This window comes from Anabrus simplex, chromosome 6 (genome assembly GCF_040414725.1).
Source record: "Anabrus simplex isolate iqAnaSimp1 chromosome 6, ASM4041472v1, whole genome shotgun sequence".
Classification (NCBI taxonomy): Eukaryota; Metazoa; Arthropoda; class Insecta; order Orthoptera; family Tettigoniidae; genus Anabrus; species Anabrus simplex.
In genome coordinates, this window is record NC_090270.1 from 275,905,199 (window position 1) to 275,928,489 (window position 23,291).

At 39.2% G+C, this 23,291-nt stretch overlaps 1 protein-coding gene across 1 annotated transcript in view; it reads right to left on the bottom strand.

Moving 5' to 3' along the window:
- The window catches only part of l(2)k05819 (transmembrane protein 94-like protein l(2)k05819), a 304,060-nt gene that overhangs the window by 87,121 nt on the left and 193,648 nt on the right, over window positions 1-23,291 (bottom strand). Inside the window, exon 17 of the mRNA XM_067150433.2 lies at window positions 15,083-15,231. Within this exon, the coding sequence (XP_067006534.2) occupies window positions 15,083-15,231 (149 nt within the window). The remainder of the gene's footprint in view (window positions 1-15,082; window positions 15,232-23,291) is intronic.

The following is a 23,291-nucleotide window of genomic DNA, read 5'->3' on the forward strand; positions in this document are numbered from 1 at the left end:
TAGACTGACAGGAAAGCACTCTTTATAAAGGCCCGTAGAAGATTCTAGTAGTTCCCACTTCCAGATAAGTCTGGGCACCTGGTCCATTTTTAATCAGCCTCCAGCTTCTCCTAGGAGCTTCTTTATCATGGGCCTCAACAATTCGCCAGACCTATTGTTTCATTCGCTGCTGGCGCTACCCACATTACTGATGGCTGTTATGCACTTTGCCTTCATTGTCACAGTATTATAGTGAGTAATGGATTGTTACCAATGGGTAATTATTCTCGATTACAGTGTTAACACTATTATATGAACATGCTAGACAGTACCCATGTCTCATTTTGTAAATGTTTCATGTGTGGTAAAGCAAGATTTATGGAAATATTATAGTTTAGGTCTGCCGTAGCATATTGAAATATGATTGTTACTGGAAGAACTATTTTACATTGGTCTATGGCAATACACGTAATTTTTAAAATTTCTGTCGTGTGGCACTGTATTAACCAAACACAATGACTGTCAGGGATGAACTGACAAGAGAGATGTCTCCCAATTTCCACATAGGTATAAGGGGGAAGACAATGTGACAATCTATTTTTATGTGGATAGTAGATGTAATCCTACATAATGTCTAGTACCTTATGATGAGATCAGGTACTGACAGCTCTCAGCTTTACTTTTGTTGCTATACTGCACAGTTCTCAGGATCCTTACAGGACATCCTGCTGGAACTATTCATCGATTGTGTTTATTCAGATGGAAAAGGTGAACCATTATAGGTGTGCTCGAAAGATCTCTTGTAGAACCATCCTTTCATAATGCATAAACTGTACTGCACTACTGAGCATTCCTTGTTTTGTTATTCACCACAGAGTTCAGTAAAGAAAGGAGAAAATATAATCAAAGTCAGGAACTGCAAATAGCTTTTTCCCGTGTATACAATATTTAGGACTTATACCCATTTTAATACCTTTTTAAATAAGAATTTATTATATTTATATACTATAATGCTAATTTTAACAATTATACTTGTATTTGATTAAAATAATCATGAGTTTTGTACAATTTGATGAAAGAACACCTAGCATGACCACACAAACACAGACCACTCTGTAAAAATAGATTGATCTACAAAGTCAATATTTTACATGAATGTATTAGTTCAAGGTAGAAATACTAGGGCGAGATGAAACACCAAGGAAAAATGTATGTAAAATTCTAAGGTTAAAGAGTTAAAGTTGTTGAGGGCAGGCTTCTGCAAAGAACTTCACAGTAACAAGCATGTGCTGGCAAGAAACACACAACAAACAGTTCGATCACCTGTTCTTCTAGTTGCGTCACCACCTCTGTGCAGCTGCTGAAATCAACAGCACTATTATATTTACACACAATACTTTATATGGAACAGAGAGATGGAAAGTAAGGTCATCTATAAAATGATTATTTATTATTGTTTTAAAGGGGCCAATAGCTATGTCACAGGCCCTTGGACTGATCATTACACAAGAGGATAATTTAACATATCTTGTAACATACGGAGAGCAAATTTTAAAAAAAATGACAAGGTTGTTCATGAATCGTGACGATGATATGTGACCTGCAGAGAGGGAGTGATCTGGAATTGAATCAATGCTTTCGGCATGCAATCTAGTGATCAGAAATGATATACCACCACGTCTCGTACCCTGCTGGCCAACATTCTAATAGAGACTCCCTCACCCTTCCAATGGGACTCGAACCAGCTAATCATGAAATTAGATTGTTGCCTTAATGAACAAGGATAATAAATCAGGATTAGAAGAAAATTTTGTTATTTTATTCACATTAACATTTTTGTCTGGTTCCTTGGCTGAATAGTCAGTGTACTAGTCTTTGGTTCAGAGGGCCCTGGTTGAAAGTTAGAAACTTCATTTTGTTCCATACTGAACTGGGATTACAGTAAAATGAAAATGTTAAAGGTCCACCTTTTCAATAACATGAATGTTTATTGATGTGAGTATATATCACATAATGTTTAAAGAAGATTGGTACTAGTTTCGATGCTCATTGCGCGTCGTCATCAGCCAACGAATCAATTGAGAAAAATACAACTTATCAAATAGCAATATATAACACATGATAGCTGTGACAGCTGTTCTGACAATTGTTCTGTCTACCCGTGCTGTTGCGGCCCTCGGTCGACCACTGCCGTCCTGACGCTGATGCCTGCCACTGCTGAACTACGCTTACCAGCATCGTTTGATCACCGCATCAATTTGATCCAAATGCCCAGCGACAGCTCAATTCGACCAACCAGCTTCTTTCAATCCGATCGCACGACCTCTTTCAAACTTTGACATCTGCTCGTAATGAGCATGAATCCTTTGGCATGGCATTCTTACAGCCGACGTTAAGATAGCGCAGTCGAATGCAACAGCTACTTTGAGATGTGCTTCAGAATAGCGCCTTATATACATCTGATGCTTGCGCAATTTGGATGCACGGGAGCTCCCGCTATTCATTCATTGGGAACGAAACTTTAATCATTTGCATGTTCGGTCCGAATGTCTTTGCATACATAATTTCCTTACAATCGGACAACGCCTTCCCAGTGCATCTTTTTTTGTTATAGAGTGTAGTTTAAGGTCGTTGTATAATTGAGAGGTAGTACAATAAATGACTTACTGCACTTTACCATACAATGTTACAGAACCTGAAGGGTGTTAGACCTATTGTCCCAATCATGCACTTGATTCATATGAACAATGGGGCTTGGTCAAACAGATTTTAAAATTCTCAGCAGAAAGCAAGCAGCAGAGTATGATCATTTATCCCCGAATTTCAATCACCATGCAGCTTTGTAGTTCTTTGTAGATATCTTTATGAATACTGAAGACAAAATGCACAAAAGCATTCTGAACTTGCTAGAGCTTGGTATTACATTTCTTTCATATACTGATTTAAATTACAGCACCAAAACCCAAAAAAGGAAATACCATGCTTTGGATCCATATCTTTCTAAACGAAAAAGGAAGATATGGCAAATTTCAATGAAACTGATGCAATATATACAAGACACTTTCTTGACCAAATGTTTGGCATGGAAGGACCAGTTGAGAGTAGGATCCATAACAATACCTAACTTCTTAAAACATTCCTGATACTTGACTACAGATTAGTTTACAATTAGAAGAGGTATGCCCCTATTAAAGAGATTTGATAAATTTCTTCAATATCCTAGAAACATAGCTAAGATTTTGTTTTCATTGAATAGCAGATTACGACATATTAAGGGGGACTCAAAAATACCTGGACCTAATTTGGTGTGTTTGTCACTCTTGCAGTTAGGGCTTCTCCCTCTAGAGAATCTAACTGATAAGCATTTCTGGCACAGCATGGTCGTGAAGTGCATACCAGATCACATGATGTGGAACATGGTCAAAAATGAGATAAAGGAAGGCAATATGCAGTGGCTGTTGTTACTCTCGGTGCTTTTCAATGAGTATTCTAGCAGCGGAGATTGCACCAAATGTTCCAGCACCCTTGATGAAGTCACACTGGTTGGTACTAATGCTATCTATGTCATGCAGTCGTTGATTAAGTATTCTCTCAAAATCTTCATTGTGTTCGACAAGAGGGGAATTGGATGGTAATTTGCTCATTCTGCTCGATCACCTTTTTGCTTAAAGATAAGCAGAGTAATGCTTGTAGCCCAATCACTGGCAGTAGAGCAAGAGTCATCTACTGCACTGAAAAAGTTGGTCAGCCATTTGATCGCGGGTTCTTTTAATTCCTGCAACTATCAGAAGTCTGCCGGAAGGTCATCTGGTCCTGGCACTTCTTGATTCTTCATACTCCTGATGGTGCTGATGACTTCCTATGACATGATGTATAATACAGAACCTGCTGTTGGATTACCTTCTGGAATAGGAGGTTGTGGGAACTCAATGTTGGAAATATCTTCAGGTGTTGTTGCCAACGTTTGAGGACATCCTGTTTGTCCTGTAATAACTGACCATCTTTGCCTTTTATGCAAATATAGTACTCAATATCCTGTGCTGACTTTGTTCTAGCTTTGGTCAGCTGGAAGATAGTTTTCTCTCCTTCGAGTCAAGTGTTCTATACAGGTCATTATAGTGACTGCACCTCGCTTCAGCGACAGCTTTATAAACTGCACATTTGGCTATAACATCTCTCCCTGTTCCCCAGATCTATCATTCAATATTTAAGGTCCTGATGAACTCTAAACCCCAATCTATCATCATATCGATACACACAGCCTGTTCCGTCTCGATTCTGGGCTACTTGATGTAATTTTGAGGCGTGCTGCGACATCGTCCGAGCCATGCCATGTTAAATCACTACCTGCTGTGACATCGTCTGAGGTGCACCATGTTGAATGTCTAACCACCGTGACATAGTCTGTGCCGCATCATGTTGCATGACTAACCGCTGCGACATTGTGCAAGATGCTCCATTACTTTTACCTGAGTTTCGAGCTGCAGTATTCAAGGCAAGCAAGGTCTCAGATATAGCCTACATTCTTACAGTGCAGTATTTCACTTTACATGTGAATTTGCCATGCACAGTTGTTATTGAATTATTTTGTGGATTTTCTGAATAATTAAAAATGACACAACCTTTTAAGCAAGTCAGAACCTTTGAAGAACAACTTTGAATTATCGAAGAAGTTGGTAAAAACCCTTCTGAAAAGATCGGCATTGTTAAACGATGCATTAGAGCCATCAACATTAAATTCCATTATAAGAAACAAAATATGTGACCAAATAGAAAAACATAGAATGTCCACGAAGAAAAGAAAGGTCGGGAAAGAATTTACATACAGTGAGTTGGAGGTTGTACTCTTTGCCTAGTATCAACAAGCCCGAGCATCAAGCATTCCTGTGGACAGCATCATCTTATGAGAGAAATTCCTTATAGTCATGGAAAGAATGAACATCACAAATTTCTCGGCTTCCGAAAGATGGATCTCCCGCTTTAAGGAATGGCACAGGCTAGTGTACAAGAAGCTAGCAGGCGAGAGTGCTGCTGTAGATACATCAGGTACAGAACTGTGGTTGGAAAACCTGCCGGTGCTGTTCGAGGGATATGAACCCTGGGACCTTTACAACGCAGGCAAAACGTGCTTCTTCTACAATTTTTCAAAAAAATTATTATTTGCTTTACGTCGCACCAACGCAGATAGGTGTTATGGCGACGATGGGATAGGAAAGGCCTAGAAGGGCAAAGGAAGTGGCCATGGCCTTAACTAAGGTACAGCCCAGGCATTCCAGCATTTGCCTGGTGCGAAAATGGGAAACCACGGAAAACCATCTTCAGGGCTGCCGGCAGTGGGGTTCGAACCCACTATCTCCCGGATGCATGCTCACAGCTGCTTGCTCCCAACTGCACAGCCAACTTGCCCAGTACTTCTTCTACAATTATCTTCCTGATCATACAATTGCAGTCAGAGGAGAATCGTGTCATGGTGGGAACAGAGCGAAAGACTGCATGACTGTCCTTCCGTGTTGTAACAATGATGTATCTGATAACTGTGTGCCTATTTTCAGAAACCCAGGTGTTTAAAACATGTTCAGAAGTTACCAGCTTAATATTTTTCCAACACCAAAATCTGGTCGACCATCGACAATCTTGTAGGATTTCTTCGCAGGCTGAACGCTCCCATGGGGACACAGGAGGAAGATAATGGTTATAGACATCTGTGCTGCCCAAACAAAGGACCTTGCATTCCTTTGTAACATAAAGATTGTGCTTTTTATCCCCAAATAACACTAGCATCCTGCAAATATTAGATGCAGGCATTATAAAGTGTTTCAAGCTGTTTTACAAGAAGCAGCTAGTGCAAAGAACGGTGTGTCTCATTGACAATGGAAAGAGGGAAGAAATGAAAATTAATGTCCTGCAGGCAATTAATTTCATAACATTGGCTTGGCATCAGTTCTCGCCAGTCTCAATTCATAACTGTTTCCGGAAGTGCGGCTGTGATGACTGGAAAAGGTTGGATGTGAACGATGTGGAATTTGATAATTATGTGTCATTAGACAGTGAACTACTCATAGGTTCTGCTCGCAGTGTAGAGGAGTTGTGTGCCCATCAACTGACAAATGTGCACTACAGGATAGCGAGAGTGAAGACAAGGTCAAACCACTGCCAAACTTTTCTGAAGCTCTAAGCGCACGTAAAATAATTCAATACTACATTTACACTCACAATAATGATGGCAGCTGTTGTATGTCCGGCGCTCTCTTCTCGCCCCGCCAGCCAGCTGCACGCGCGCCTGTGTATCATTCTGCTAGCTTCGACGCGCAGCCCTCAGTGCGCGTGCCTGACCATCGAGTGTAGTATAAATAGGAGCTCCCTTCCTGCTCAATCGCCCACTTCCCCCGGTGTCCAGCTCCAGAATACACCCTACGTCGAGCACGGAGGCTACTCCTCTTGAAAATGTGCTTCGACCAGGTGGACTGAATTTCTGGCAGTACGAGGTTTCACCTCTGGTCACCGCTCCCTTACCTGTTTCCGCTGCCCATGTTCCGTAATTCTTTTACAAGCCATTTTCATTCCCTAATCTATGCAAGCTCCCTTAGTTTCGCTAGGTGGAATTTCTTCAATCAATTGAACTTGCTTTTTAGGAATTCAGGCACTTCAACAAACAAGGACTCTCAAAGACATTCATGTTAGTGTGCCAGATAGTTCTCGACTATCATCGTGTCAATTCACAAAGACTATCTTTTCAAGATAGGAGTGTATATAAAGACTGTAAACCTGTACATATTGTATAAAGACAGACTTTTCTCAAGATTCAATATTCCTTTTTGCTTCAAAATAAATTTCTGTTATTTGTGTAAATATCATAAAGTGAAGCAATAAAAGTTGTGTTTTGTAAACTTCAACCTTGGTTACAACAGCAGCGAACAGCAAATTATTTTGAATATTGAAAGTGCATTGTTCCATGTGAAACATAAGCAGGACAAGAAACAAACATCTATTACGGACTTCTTCAAAAGATGTTAAAATACTGTCATTTTTTTGTTGTTGCAAAAATTATGGTTATAAACTGTGCAGTGTAATACTTTTATCACTATATTATTTATCATTATGTGCCTTAAGTGCATACATAATTATAGGTGTTTAATTATTAAGTAATATGTTTGCAATTGCTTATAAATGGTGTTTCCCATATCCATTGTTTTCCACCATCTATCATTTTCTTTTTCGCGATCCTGCCAAAATCAATGAATCGAGGTTACACTGCACTTAGGTGTTAACATACGGATAGATCTTCAATGGAGTAGTCCGACTTGTTGGCTGAAAGGTCAGCGTACTGGCCTTCGGTTAAGAAGGCCCCGGGTTAGATTCCCGGCCGGGTCGGGGATTTTAATTGCTTCTGATTAATTCTTCTGGCTTGGGGACTGGGTGTTTGTGTCCGTCCCAACACTCACACACAATACATTAACTTGGTCTCACTATCTATAGCCCTAATATACTACTTGTAAAATAGGGTTTGTAATGGGATATTCAATAATAATAATAATAATAATAATAATAATAATAATAATAATAATAATAATATAAACAATAATGGCGACAGTGCACTTCCTTGCTTGAGACTTTTTTTTGTATAAAATGTTTCAGAGTCACCACTCTCCACTTGTACACTGCTTTTACTCTCATGATACAACATTTTTATCTTGTTAATTAATGATTTTGGTATATTCCTTTTCAATAAGCATTCCCATTCATGCTTTCTCTTAACTGTATCATAAGCTTTCTCCAAGTCCAAAAATACAAAGATGATTTCCTTGCTCCTTTCCAGATGTTTATCCATTATCGTTTGCACTGTAAATATCAAGACTATTGTTGATCTATTTGGTCTAAAGCCATATTGTTTTTTCTTCTAACTGCGTTTCTATTATATCCCTCAGTCTTTTGTCTGTGACTTTCTCCATTATTTTTAGCCCATGTGATAATAGGGTTATACCTCTATAATTTTCACATTTCTTCCTATTTCCTTTGAACAATGGTACAATGCTTCCTTGTTGCCAATCTTCAAGTATCCTTTCATCTTTCCATATGGCATTGAGGGCTCAGTATAGCCACTGCAGTCCAATGCTTCCTGCTGCCTTAATCATATCAGCATTGAATTAGTCTTTTCCACTTGCTTTACCTTTAGTCGTTGCTTTCACTGCCCTTTCAAGTTCCAACCATGTTATCAGATTCTCTTCTTTTTCTTCATCTATTATTTGCATTTTCTTATCTCTTTCTTCCTCCGAGCAGTCATCCTCACTATAAAGTTTTTCAGAATACTTTGCTATCACCTTCTGAAGACCCTTTTCGTCATGTACTATGGATCCATCTTCTCACTCTAATGCATTGATTTTTTTCTTGATTTATTCTTTTCAATTGTATTACTCTGTATAATAGTTTCTGATTTCCTCACTATCTTGGTCAATTTTGTTGGTAAACTCTCCCCAACATTTCTCCTTTTCTTCCTTGATACTCCTCTTTACTTCTAGTTTCAATCATTTGTATTCCATACGTAACCTTTCTATCTTATTCTCATCCCTCTGATACATTTTTTGCTTTTCCTTATCCATTCCTTTCTTCACCTTGTTCCTTTCTTTTATTTCTTTTTTTATTTTTTCTGTCCACCACGGTGTCTCCTTTCCCGTAACCTTTGCTTTTGTTTTTACGCATACCTCAATTGCTGCTTCCACAAATGTCTGCCAATTGTCCCACTCTTCTTCTCCACTTTGTATTTCCATGTTAGGCAACTTCCTTTTTATACAATCTTGGAATGCCATTCTTTTATCCTCCTCCTCCTCCAATTCCCAAATCCTGATCTTTGGTTTCTTCTTCAATACAATTTTAGAGATTTTTACTTCTTTTAATTCCACAATTAGTAATCTATGATCACCCTCCATACTTTCACTGGGGATTATCTTCGTATTCATGACGTATCTTCCTCATTCTCGGTCTGTTATTATAAAATCGATGAGTGTTCCATACTGTCCATCCCAACTATATCGGCTGATCTTATGGCTATTCCTCTTCATAAACCATGTGTTCTTTATTATCAAGTTATTTCTGATACAAAAGTCCAACAGTTTCTCTCCATCTTCATTTCTATCGCCATACCCATGTGGGCCCAGAACATCCTCATATCCCATTCTATCAGTTCCCATATTATGAGCATGCAGATCTCCCATTATCATGAGCCCATCTGCAACAATATGTGAGTAATGTTATTAAATTTTTGCAAGCTTTGGGTTGGGAAGCCTTGGGAGTAAGCAGACCAGCTGCTCGACTAAGCGGGATGTTCATAACTGTCAGTGGAGAAATTATGTGCAATGAATGACATTAGAAGAATAAGCTTGAGTGGAGCTATTAAAGGTAGGAAAGATCACAATATGAAGAGAAAGTTGGAATTCAAGAGGACAAATTAGGGCAAGTATTAATTTATAGAAAGAGGAATTCGGGAAATGTTTGGTAAGTTTCCAAATTCTTTAAAATCATATAAGAAAAACTGGGACAACAATTGGACGGAATCTGTCACCTGGGTGACAGTCCTAAATGCAGATCCATGATGACTGATTGATAACTAACTACCTGTCAAACCATCGTTGATGGGTTGGATTTTGTATAATGGCATCAGAAACACCATCAAGCAGAGATGTTTGACAGTAGAAGAGATGGAACACACCTCCTCCTCAACAAATAACAATCACGAGTCAGTGTAATGTTATTGTAGAGAAGTTTTAGGCCACCACATATTAAAGCATTCAAGGCCCAGGCTTCCAACCTCACCCCCTTTGATGATGACCTTTACCCTCATTCCTGATCATATTTTTTCATTCTTCTCCTCATCTTGACAGTCATCATCATCATCATCATCATCATCTTTGTGATCACCAAGGACTAAAGACTACACGGTTTTTCTGCTTGTAAAAATCACAATACTGCCAGCAGGTTCATTACCATGGTGACTGAACAATATTTCTGTGTTGGTGGACTTGGTAATAAAAAACTAAATTCATGGCAATAAGCAAACAGAAAATCACCAATGCTGTTACCACCTGGAAGGGTGTCATATTTCAAATACTATACCTAGGATTCTGGCAAACACAAGAATGAAAAAACAAACCCAGAATCGGCACTGCTAGAAATGTGTTTCTGAAATGGCAGCATTTTGTGTGCAACCGTGACCTCCAATTAAAAACTAGCAGATGTGTCTTGAAGTGTTGTGTGTTATTGGTATGGATTTATGGTGTCAAAGGATGGGCAATAAAGGCTTCCTCAATGAACTGTTTGCAGACCCTTGTAATGTGGATGTATTGCAAAATGTTTAAGTCCTCATGGGTAGACCCTGTCACAAGAGGAATTTTTTTTTTTAATGTCGCTCCGACACAGAAAAGTCTTACAGTAATGATGGGATAGGAAAGGGCTAGGAGTGGGAAGGAAGCAGTTGTGGCCTTCATAAAGGTAAAGCCCCAGCATTTACCTGGTGTGAAAATGGGAAACCACGGAAAACCATCTTCAGGGCTGCCGACAGTGGGGTTCGAACCCCCTATCTCCTGGTTGCAAGCTCACGGCTGCGTGCCCGTAACCACACAGTCAACTCGCCCGGTGCTAGGAAATCATGCCAAGTTTTAACCTAAGATGAAAACGCAGAAGCCTATTTCTGTCACATTTCCAGAAATGACAAATACAGCCTGTAAGGTCTGATCATAGAAAGCAAAATAGATGGGAAATGTGGGTGTGGCCAGAGATTATCCTAAATATGAAACCCCCGACAGTGGTTTGACGTCCATGATATGGCAATTCTGATATTAGAGATTTGTTGGAATATACATTCTGTAACATGTTCTAACATAGTCAATGATAGAGACTAATCCCAAGGAAGGGTCACAGCAGTTGTTTTGGAGAACAAAATTATTTTCGTTTAGTTTATGATTGGAAACACAAACTCCTTCCCAAGAATTAGCACCTATGGTGTAATGGTGTGGACAGGAGGTGGTGTAGGTTTCCCTGATCTTCTTGCAAGCAACGCAGTGGTCACAACTTACAAGATAGGTATGTTTTGTCAGCTAGAGTAGAGCGTAAGTTTGGGCATTATGGTCACTGTCAACACTGAGACAAGTGGTACTTGTGAAAATGTTCATGGATTACATTGATATTTTGGAAGCTGAATCTACTGGTGAAGAGAGTATTATTTTTGAACAAATAAGGAAACAATTATCAGAAGAAGAAACTTTAGTAGCCGAGGTGAGTACACTTGTAATTGATGAGAAGAAATCAGATGAATAAAGTAATAGTTCCATAATGGTGTGTGATGAACCTTGTCACCAGTGGGAGATGTCCAGGGTAGCAGCAGTTCATCTTATCAGCCATCGCTTCCAAGAAAAAAGTAGGAGTACAACTGTGTTACAACACTTCAAAAACACGCTCAACAAATGGCACTCATCAGACCCAAACAGCCTGCAGGATATGATAAACCTTAAAGTGTGATGATGCTTGATGATGCTTGTTGTTTTAAGGGTCCTAACATCAAAGGTCTTCGGCCCCAAACCTTAAAGTGTGTGACCATTTTATAGCTAAGAGACAGGAAAATGTCATAATACAAAACCGTACACTATGACTCTGGACTGTGAAATTTAAGAATAGAATTGACCCTCACAATTCCTGGTGTTCAAAGCTTCCAGCTCGTGGATAGAAAATTTTAAACGAGATAATAAAATCATTCTTTGGAAAATAACCCACAAAGTTAGCAAACGATTGGCTAAAGGGGCTGCTGATATTGAATAAAGAGCTCAAGAATTCATGAGAGAAATGAGGTTTCCAACTGAGGAAAAACATGTCATCAGATCAAGTAATTAATGCCGACCAATCCAGATTTAATAAAGAACTGCGATCTGGACAAACCATCGCAGTGAACGATTCAAGCACATCTTTGGTGCAGTTGGATTCATAGCACCAGCCACATTCTCTTATGCGATAATGATAGGTACTGTGAGGGATGGTAATGCTGCTACCCCATTTGTATGTCCTTGTAACAGAGCCCTCAGGCCATTTTCCTGAAAATATGACATTCAATTTACCAAACATCAAGGTGTTTGCAAGCAAATCTGCTAATATGACCAAGCAGGATGGTCTTCTCAAAACAGGAAATGTAGCCAGATATACAGGCATATACAGTAGAACCTAGATAATTCGAAATCGATTAATTCAAAATCCTGCCTAATTCAAAGAAGCTGTTGTTCCCGGAAACATGAGGTACGGTTTTGCATGTTATTTCAATTGTTTAATTTGAAATATGGATAATTTGTCATTCGAAGAACAATGTCGGTCCCATTACCTAAATTCAGACTTTAAATTCAAAACTGCCCTTACATTAAAAAAAAGTATTTTACAGAGTAACTTAAATTCAAAATTTATCCGCATCATGATAGAACGAGTCTTCCGGAACATGCAGGGTAACTTTTTGCACTTTCACTCATTTCGGTGTGTCTACAGTGTGCTTCCAATTTGCTAGGTTAGAGTGAAATCATAATTCTTTTGTATTCAGCGTTTCAAGGAATGCCACAATATCATGTAGCAGGCAGTGTGCGGAGGAGCAGAATTCATGAACACTGGCAATGCCGACAGTTGGCGAAAAAGCGTGGGTCATGTATGCACCGAACAATATTGTCAATGCCGAAGAAACTGCATTGTTTCTTTTAATGCCAAGTCCAAATGGACTTATGGTTTTAAAGAAGAGAAGTGCCAGCCAGGGAAATGTACAAGGGTTGGGGGTCTTTGTACTATGCCGCAATGCAAACGGAAGCGACAGACTTTCTCCCTTCATTATAGTAAAGTTCGATAAGCCACAATGTTTTAAGGCACTTTCTGTGCAAATACAAGGAATCCAAAAATTGCAAACAGTATAGTAATCCAAAAAAATTAAGCATTTGCACAGGGGGGCCAGCATAATTATTCCTCATCTCTGAATCGTGTGTTTTTTCTTTCGTTGCATGAGGTTGTGTTTGCCAGTGATTTATCCAAGTGCATTATTTGAGTAATGTAAATACGGCTTGCTAGCCTGGTACAAAATCAATTGCTGGAAAGAATGATTGAAAAATGGAAGGAACTTTGCCGTCAGATCGTGAATTTTGGCGGATTATATATAAAATGTTAAACATTCAATTATAAACTTCAGTATAATACCGTAGCGAAGCACATGTATCTTGCTAATATATTAATATAATTGGTGGGATCTCTCTACTTGATATCACATACAAGATCCTGCCTAGAATTATCCTCACGAGAATTCAAGAACAGCTCGACCAAGAACTTGAAGAGTATCAGGGGGGATTTCGACCTGGAAGAAGTTGTCCTGACCAAATCACTAGTCTTAAGTGGATTATGAACCATCAAAGAATGAGAAACAAAAAGCTAGTTATCACTTTTGTTGACTTCAAGAAAGCATATGACAGTATTCATCGTGAGTCATTACTTAAAATTCTTAAAGAATTTGGGTTACACCAGAAACTCATTAATCTCGGTGTAACCCTCAAGAACACTAGAGCAAAAGTTAAATTCCGAGGAGAGTTGTCTGAATCATTTGAAATCCAGACTGGACTTCGACAGGGGGATGGTCTCTCACCAATACTGTTTAACTGTGCATTGGAGAAAGTCATGCGAGAATGGTCTAAAAAATGTCAGTCAAATATCAAGATTGGCAAAAATATCAAACTCAATTGTCTAGTATTTGCAGATGACCTTGCACTACTTTCAAGTAGTGTGGAAGAGGCTAAACTCCAAATTGAAGAATTAGAACAAATAGCAGCAAAAATTGGATTACAAATCTCCTTTTAAAAGACGGAAATGATGCCATCCTTCAAAGTGGAAACATCACCATTCACTGTGACTAATAACAAACAAATTAAGGTTGTTAATAAATTTAAATATCTTGGAGAGATTATAACTTGGAACTTAAAAGAGAAAATATCAGTTGAAAATAGAATTACCAAATTAAAACAAGCACAGCACATTACTTGGCCAACTTACAAGAAGAAATCTCTCTCGATAAATGCAAAATTTAAACACTACAACTCCGTTATTAAGCCTTAAGCAACCTATGCTAGTGAAACCTTATTCAAGTTGAATACGAAATCAACTACAGATAAATTACAGAAAATAGATAGACGAATCATTAGAATAATTCTAAACAAAAAACACCAAGTAGATGGACAATGGCGATTACTACCTAATGAAGTTGTATACCAGGAGACTGTGTCTATAATAGATACAATGCGGAAAAGTAGAGTTGCTTTTTTCTGTCACATATTACGACTACCAGAGACTAGGATACTCAAACATTTATTCAACTACTTTTGGAAAAGTAAAACTAAAAATCACTGGTTCAAAGAAGTCCAAGAAGATTTAAATGAATTAGGCTTGACAATTCAACAAATCGAAAACAGAGAAGAGAAGAGGATCCTGAGAAATAACGACGTGAGACTTAAACTGAAGACCTATACACGCAAACAGTACAACATAACTGACGAAGAACGGGCAGCCAGGTCAGAGAGAATGAAACATTTCTGGAAACAAAAGAAGAAACATCAACCAAATTTGTAACCAATATTCATAAGACTTGACTGTATACAGACTGATTTCAGTGCTCCAATGTGGGCGTAAAATAAATAATAATTGGTGTGAAAACATATCGTGACCCTTCTTGTCAGTACATACAGCCTGTAGACAGTTCTCAAAGAGATAGTGGATGCAGGGCTACTACTTATAAAATAATACGTAGCAGTGGATAAGATATTATCTTCTACATGTGCATCTAGGTTCTTACAGAAAGAAAGGATATGGTTCGCAGAAATAAAAGCGTATGTTCGCATCATTTAGTGTAATATAGAGACTAGCACAAAAAGTCCATCTTGTGATTCCTGCTGATACAACCACAAAAGCTTAATGGTAAATGTTCAAAAGAGTTACATTAAAAATATAGCAGTAAGGATCTGATTGTCTGACTTTTTGTGGTTGATCTGATAAATTACTTTCCATCTTTCTTACTTCCAAACATTACACAGAGCAACAAGAGTGAGTATTTTACCTGTTACGTTCACTTAGGAGGGAAATGTGACAGTTCCAGCCACTTTCCAGACCCATTTTCTCTGAGAACACTCTAGAGCGTAGTTCATTTTCCTTGCTGAAGTGCACGAAACGGATGCATGCCCTCTCCAGTTGTTCAATCAGCTGCACCTGGTTCACAGAGCAGGAAACAATTCTGAGAGTTATGAGATTTGTCCTTTTATTTTTAATTTAATAATTGAAAATTTTATTAATTATCAATCATAGGACTGGCACCCAGGTGGCAGACTCCCTATATTTACCTAGCGTTTTCTTAAATGTTTTCAAGGAACTTGCAAATTTATAGAATATTTCTCTTGATATATTATTCCAATCCCTTACTCCTTGTCCTATAAATGAATGTTTGCCCCAATTTGTCCTCCTGAATTCCAACCTTATCTTCATATTATGATCTTTAAGCTCTACTTAAGCTTATTAATTTACTAATGCCATTCCATGCTACCTTTTCAAGATGGCTCTGAACATACCACTTGGTCAAGCATCTTGTCTCCTTACTCCTATCACTCACTCACCATTAATCTGCATTTAGGGCTGTCACGCGTGCCATCTCTTCACTCACAGCTTGGAATTACATGCTGCATCAACTCGGAGCAGATAGATGGAATTCCTAATATTATTGTATTTATTATGTATAATCATAATTACTGCTTGAAACTGTTACTTGTAGGATTTCCTTCTACATGGACATCAGTACAATAGCGTTGAAAGCTCCAGCAGTAGTCTGTCATAATATGTTGATTTCATCTGCCCTGATACCTTTATATATACTGATGTAACTTCTTCCCATCTTCCACTGTTAAATCACCAATATTTTCTAGAAATCTTTGGAGATAGGTTACCTTTATGATCAAAAGTTATTAGCACCCACATTCTTAAATTCTGAGAGTAAACGGTATAGAAGGCACAGAAAACAACAACACAGTTCACCCCAAAAGAAGAACTCCCAAGTCTTTCTAGCCCAAAGTTTTCAACATTTTCATACCGCTGCTCCTTTGTCGGAAATCACCCCGAAAAAATCCTGCTACTTTCCTTTGGATCTTTTCCAGTTCTTGTTTCAAGCAGTCCCGGACCTATACACTGGAACCAAACTCTAACCGGGGTCTTACCAGAGGCTCTCCTTTACAGCCTTACTACAACCCCTAATAACCCCGTAACCATGTGAAGAGATTTGTTACCTTTCTTTACAATCTCATTAATGTGATTACCCCAGTGAAGACCATTCTTTATATTAACACCTAGGTACTTACAGTGATTCCCAGGAGGTACTTTCACCCCAACAACTGAGATAACTTTTCCTCTTGGTGAAACTTACAACCTGACTTTTCGTCCTTTTTACCATACCAATGTCTTCTGTCCATCTCACAATCTTGTAACTTATTTACTACTTTATACAGTATAACATAATCTACAAACACCCTCATCTCTGATTCCAGTTCTATACTCATGTCATTTATATATATATAAAAGAAAACATAAAGGCCCAATAATACTGCACTGTGAGACACCCCTCTCAATCATTACAGGACCAGATAACACTTCGCCTACTCTAATTTTCCCCTACTCTAATTTTCCGAGTTCTGTTTTCTAGAAATTTATCCACCCATTCATCCAGTCCAACAGCCCTCATTTTCATCAGTAATCTCCCATGGATAGGTCAATAGCGATACAGTCCAATTGTGCCCTGAATCTAAAATATCTGCTATATCTTGTGGGAATCCAACAAGTTGAGCCTCACTGGAATAACCTTTCATAAACCCCAACTGCCTTCTATCAAACCAGTTAGTAATTCTGCAAACGCGTCTAATATAATCAGAAATAATTTTTTCCCCACAGCTTACATACAATACGTCACGCCGACGGTTCTGTAATTATCCACTTTATGCTTATAACTCTTTCTCTTGTACACTGGAGCTACTATTGCAACTCTCCATTTATTTGGCATCGCTCCTTCATGCAAACAGTAATTAAATATTTCCGATATAGTGCTATATGCCAACACATTGCCTTTAACATATACCCAGAAATCTTATCAATCCCAGCTACCTTTAAACTTTTATAATAAATGTCTTTATTATAATAGATCAATTTCTATAATTCGCTAGTATTAGTTGCCTCCTCTATCAAGACATTATCCTTATATCCAACTACCTTTATATACTGCTGACTAAATACTTCTATATTCTCTAAGTCATCAAATACACACTCCCCTTGTTCATTAATGATCCCTGGAATGTCCTTCCTGGAACCTATTTCTGTCTTAACCCTCTTAGTGCCATGCTCTCAAGCTGCAAATATGCCAAGAATGCCAGGCTGATTAGCAGCATTTTGCAAGTCCCGATTTAAAGCACCAAATAATTCACAATTTTGAATATTTTGACTTTAAACTTGTATGAAATGCTGAGGATGGTATTATTATTATTATTATTATTATTATTATTAATTTTCCACTAATTGTAGTTACAATTTAGGGATGGTGAATGGAGAAAGGGCATAGCCCCACATACACAAAAGTGCCTCCATCACCACTTAAAATTATAATATACAAATATACAATTACATTCTACATGGTGTTCTTATATACAGTTACCATATTTACATATAGTAATACTCACAAGACCTGTTCAACATTCAAGTCATTCGACACACACACACACACACACACACACACACACACACGCACGCACGCACGCACGCACGCACGCACGCACGCACGCACGCACGCACGCACGCACGCACACACCCACACACGCACACGTACGCACGCACACGCGCGCGCGCGCACACACACACACACACACACACATACCCTCTCTCTAGAAACCTCACATATATTTTAGCTAGGCCGGCTCACTCATACCCATTTACCGTCTCAATCACTCGGGACCCCATAACTTTCATCCATCCTCCCACTCATACTGAACATTCTCACAGTAGATAAATTATGTTTTGTACAGAGGGTTTCGTTATATATACATCCGTTTTACGTCTTTACAAAAATTTTCTGCAGGTAGTTCTTTTATCTGTGGTGGGAGTTCATTCTACAACCGAGCAGAACGACTAAAGAAGCCACTTTGATATGATGCTGTTCTTGCAAATGGAGGGAAAAGGGACACACCTCGACCTCTTTGAGCGGAACGATAGTTCAGCTGTAAGCGGTTGAAAGGGTTTATATGAATGTTACCTGCGAGGGATTTTCTCAGGAAAGTAATATCTATTTGTTTACAGAGGAATGTTATGGAGGGCAGTGACCTGGCTGTATTTAAATGACCGTGTTGAGTAATTAGTCGTTCTGCTCGGCGTTGAACTCTCTCTAGTTTCATCATGTTCTCCACTGTAGTAGGGTGCCAGGAAGGAAGCCCGTACAACAGTATTGGCCGTACTAATGACAGATAGGCTGTCTGAACGGCTTTCTTCCTGGCTCCCAGTAGAGATCTGCGGATGAATCCCAGGACTCTGTATGCTTTACATCTTATTTCCTCAACATGTTTATTCCATTTTAAATTGCTGCAGATGTGAATGCCAAGCAATTTTATTGAGGTACAAGGCATCAGGTTTTTACCACACAGTGAAATTTCGTGTTGTAACTGTGATCTTGCTCTAGTAAAGCGGATATATTTACATTTCTGTACATTTATACACATTCTATTTATTTTGCACCACAGAACCACGTTATCGAGATCTGACTGTAACTTATTTACGTCGTTCTCATTGCGAATGGCTCTGTAAATGATGGTGTCATCAGCGTACTGTGCCATAGAAGACGATACACAACCTGGCAGATCCAGCGTAAATATTGTGTACATCAGCGGCCCTATCACACTACCTTGAATCACACCCGAGGTGACTGAGGTTTGTTTTGACCTGGCCCCACTGAACACAACGCTCTGCGTCCGACCTACCAGGAATGATCGAAACCATGCCTGCAGGTTGCCTTGAATGCCATACTTGTTAAGTTTTAACAACAGTCGTTGATGAGGTACCTGATCAAAGGCCTTACTCCAGTCGAGAGTTACGCAGTCCACTTGGGATATATTAGACTGGTCCAGGGAATGTTGCCACTCATCAATTACTGTTGTTAAAAGTGTAGTACAGGATTTTCCAGGGAGGAATCCATGTTGGTTGTTATTCAACAGGTTTCTCTCATTCAGAAAATCCAGCACATGTTTAACAATTAGGCGTTCCATGCATTTACATAAGCCTGATGTAATAGAGACTGGGCGATAGTTGTCTACATTTTCCCTGTCACCATCTTTGAATACGGGAACGACATTTGCTTTCTTCCATTCTTCTGGAACAGTCCCACTGTTCATTGAAATGTTAAATATTGCACAGAGAGAAGGTGCTAATGCTTCTGCACAGCGATGGAGAATTCTGTCTGGGCCGTTCGCAGCATGAGGTCTAGTTCTCCGAAGACTTGTTACGACCTCGTTAGCAGTGAAGTACAAGCTAGTTAGGGGCAGAAAGGGAGGGGTTGACCTTGGAGTGAACATGTCTTCATCCTTGTTAGCAGTGGAGAAGTTATTTTTAAATTTACTACTGAATGTGTCTGCTATTTCTTGGGGAGAGGAAACTGATAGTCCATTGTACTTGAAGACGTATGGAGCACTTTTGCCACTTTTGTTTCTAATGAAAGCCCATAGCTCTTTACTATTGGAACTAAGGCTGTGGATATATGAACTGTAGGCATCACGGATTAATGATTTGAGTTTGTTCCTAGCCAGTCTGTACTTCTCCCACCTACTGTCACTTGGGTTTTCCTTCCATTTCCTGTATAAACAATTTCTCTTTCGAATATGTACTTGCTACTATAATAGCTCACACACTGTTACAAACATCACTTATAATCAATTATTATTATTATTATTATTATTATTATTATTATTATTATTATTATTATTATTATTAATGGTTCATGGTGTGGGTTACTGTAGTCACGTCCTAGTTTGTGAACCATGGGCAATGGCTGAGTGGCCGAGTAAGTGGTCCTGAGAGTCGGGATACTAGTTGTTATGGAATGGGAGTGGACATCTTGGACATATTCCGAGTCATGGCCCTCTTTGTGCTCAGGCGGCTAGGACTATACAATTCACCGGTGGTCCATAACCCGTTAGAGGAGAGATCCTCACTTGGACTATGTACAAGTAGGATAGCATCCTGCTTCATGAATTTACCGAGCTCAGAACATTTTAAGCAAGCCTTGGACCTATGGGAGTAATGGAGTCCCACTCCCATTTGACAGGCAAGGGACTCCTTGGAAACAACTGGGCGAACTAAATGGAATTCGATGGGGAGCTATCAATAATAATGGGGCTTATGAAAGAAAGAAAGTAGAACTGGCTGAGTCAGCAAAGAGGATCCATTTGGATGTGCTAGGAGTAAGTGATATTTGGGTAAGCGGAGATAACGAGGAAGAGATAGGAGATTATAAAGTGTACTTGACGGGTGTTAGAAAGGGAAGGGCAGAGTCTGGGGTAGGGCTGTTTATCAGGATTACCATTGCACGCAACATAGTTTCTGTTAGGCACGTAAATGAGCGAATGATGTGGGTAGATTTGTCAGTGGGAGGAATTAGGACTAGAATTGTCTCAGTGTATTCACCATGTGAGGGTGCAGATGAGGATGAAGTTGACAAGTTTTATGAAGCATTGAGTGACATCGTGGTCAGGGTCAACAGCAAGGACAGAAAAATGCTAATGGGGGATTTCAATGCGAGAGTTGGCAATAGAACTGAAGGATATGAAGGGGTGATTGGTAAATGTGGGGGAGATATAGAAGCTAATGGGAATGGGAAGTGTTTGCCGGACTTCTGTTCTAGTATGAGTTTAGCAGTTATGAATACATTCTTCAAACATAAATCTATTCACCGCTACACATGGCAGGCTAGGGGTACCAGCTCCATAATAGACTATCTTAACCAACTTCAAATTCAGGAAATCTGTTAGGAATGTACGAGTTTTCCAGGGATTTTTCGATGATACAGACCACTATCTGATCTGTAGTGAACTAAGTATCTCTAGGCCTAGGGTAGAGAAAGTGAAATCTGTCTGCAAACGAATAAGGGTAGAAAATCTCCAGAACGAGGAAATTAGACAGAAGTACATGGATATGATTAGTGAGACGTTTCGAATAGTAGACAGTAAGCAGGTTCAGGATATAGAAAGTGAATGGGTGGCATACAGGGATGCTGTAGTAGAAACAGCAAGGGAATGCCTAGGAACAACTGTGTGTAAGATTGGGAAAGGCGAACATCTTATCTTGGTGGAATGATTAAGTGAGAGCAGCTTGTAAACAAAAAAAGAAGGCTTATCAGAAATGGCCCCAAACAAGGGCCGAGGCAGACAGGGATTTGTACGCAGATGAAGGAAACAGAGCGAAACAAATAGTCGTTGAATCCAAAAAGAAGTCATGGGAAGATTTTGGTAATAACCTGGAAAGGCTAGGTCAAGCAGCAGGGAAACCTTTCTGGACAGTAATAATCTTAGGAAAGGAGGGAAAAAGGAAATGAACAGTGTTTTGAGTAATTCAGATGAACTCATAATAGACCCCAGGAAATCACTGGAGAGGTGGAGGGAATATTTTGAACATCTTCTCAATGTAAAAGGAAATCATCCTGGTGGTGTTGCAAACAGCCAAGCTCAGAGGGAGGAGGAAAATGATGTTGTGAAATTACGCTTGAGAAAGTGGAAGGAATGGTAAATAAACTCCATTGTCATAAAGCAGCAGGAATAGATGAAATTAGACTTGAAATGGTGAAGTATAGTGGGAAGGCAGGGATGAAATGGCTTCATAGAGTAGTAAGATTAGCATGGAGTGTTGGTAAGGTACCTTCAGATTGGACAAAAGCAGTAATTGCACCTATCTATAAGCAAGAGAACAGGAAGGATTGCAACAACTATCGAGGTATCTCATTGATTAGTATACCAGGCAAAGTATTCACTGGCATCTTGGAAGGGAGGGTGCGATCAGGCGTTGAGAGGAAGTTGGATGAAAACCAGTGTGGTTTCAGACCACAGAGAGGCTGTCAGGATCAGATTTTCAGTATACACCAGGTAATTGAAAAATGCTACGAGAGGAATAGGCAGTTGTGTTTATGTTTTGTAGATCTAGAGAAAGCAAATGAAAGGGTACCGAGGGAAAAGATGTTCACTATACTGGGGGACTATGGAATTAAAGGTAGATTATTAAAGTCAATCAAAGGCATTTATGTTGACAATTGGGCTTCAGTGAGAATTGGTGGTAGATTGAGTTCTTGGTTCAGGGTACTTACAGGGTTTAGACAAGGCTGTAATCTTTCACCTTTACTGTTCGTAGTTTACATGGATCATCTGCTGAAAGGTATAAAATAGGCAGGGAGGGATTCAGTTAGGTGGAAATGTAGTAAGCAGTCTGGCCTATGCTGATGACTTGGTCTTAATGGCAGATTGTGCCGAAAGCCTGCAGTCTAATATCTTGGAACTTGAAAATAGGTGCAATGAGTATGGTATGAAAATTAGCCTTTCGAAGACTAAACTGATGTCAGTAGGTAAGAAATTCAACAGAATTGAATGTCAGATTGGTGATACAAAGCTAGAACAGGTCGATCATTTCAAGTATTTAGGTTGTGTGTTCTCCCAGGATGGTAATATAGTAAGTGAGATTGAATCAAGCTGTAGTAAACAACCGTCTTGGTATCGTGGCGAAGTCATTGGGTTTTCAAGCGAAGCATCACCACGAGGGAGGTAAATACGAGACTATTAGCTGGCAGACTGCTGAATGTGTAGAAGAGGAGAGAGTTGGTAGGAGAAACCATACGACCAGGTGAGATGATAACAGGGCTTGCATCCTAAGAAGTATTATCTATCATCTATTAAGGAACAGCTATGAAGGAGCATCCAGATCTCGTCTAGTATCTAATGTTTATTTTGGAAGAGCTAACATCTAATCGTCTAACAGCTTACATCCGGATCTCGTCTATTATCTAATGTCTAAGGTCGAACATCTAATAGCTAGCTGCTGATGAGCCAACTGCTTATGTTCGTTCGTCTTATATCTTTCATCTGATTGTATTCTTGAGATGTCTTTCATCTTGTGTTTGATCAGAGGAGGTAGGTTTGTCATCATGATGAAGAAGCATAGGGAAAGTTAAGAGTATGCGATGTGATACTGGTACAGAGAGTAATAAATATATTAAG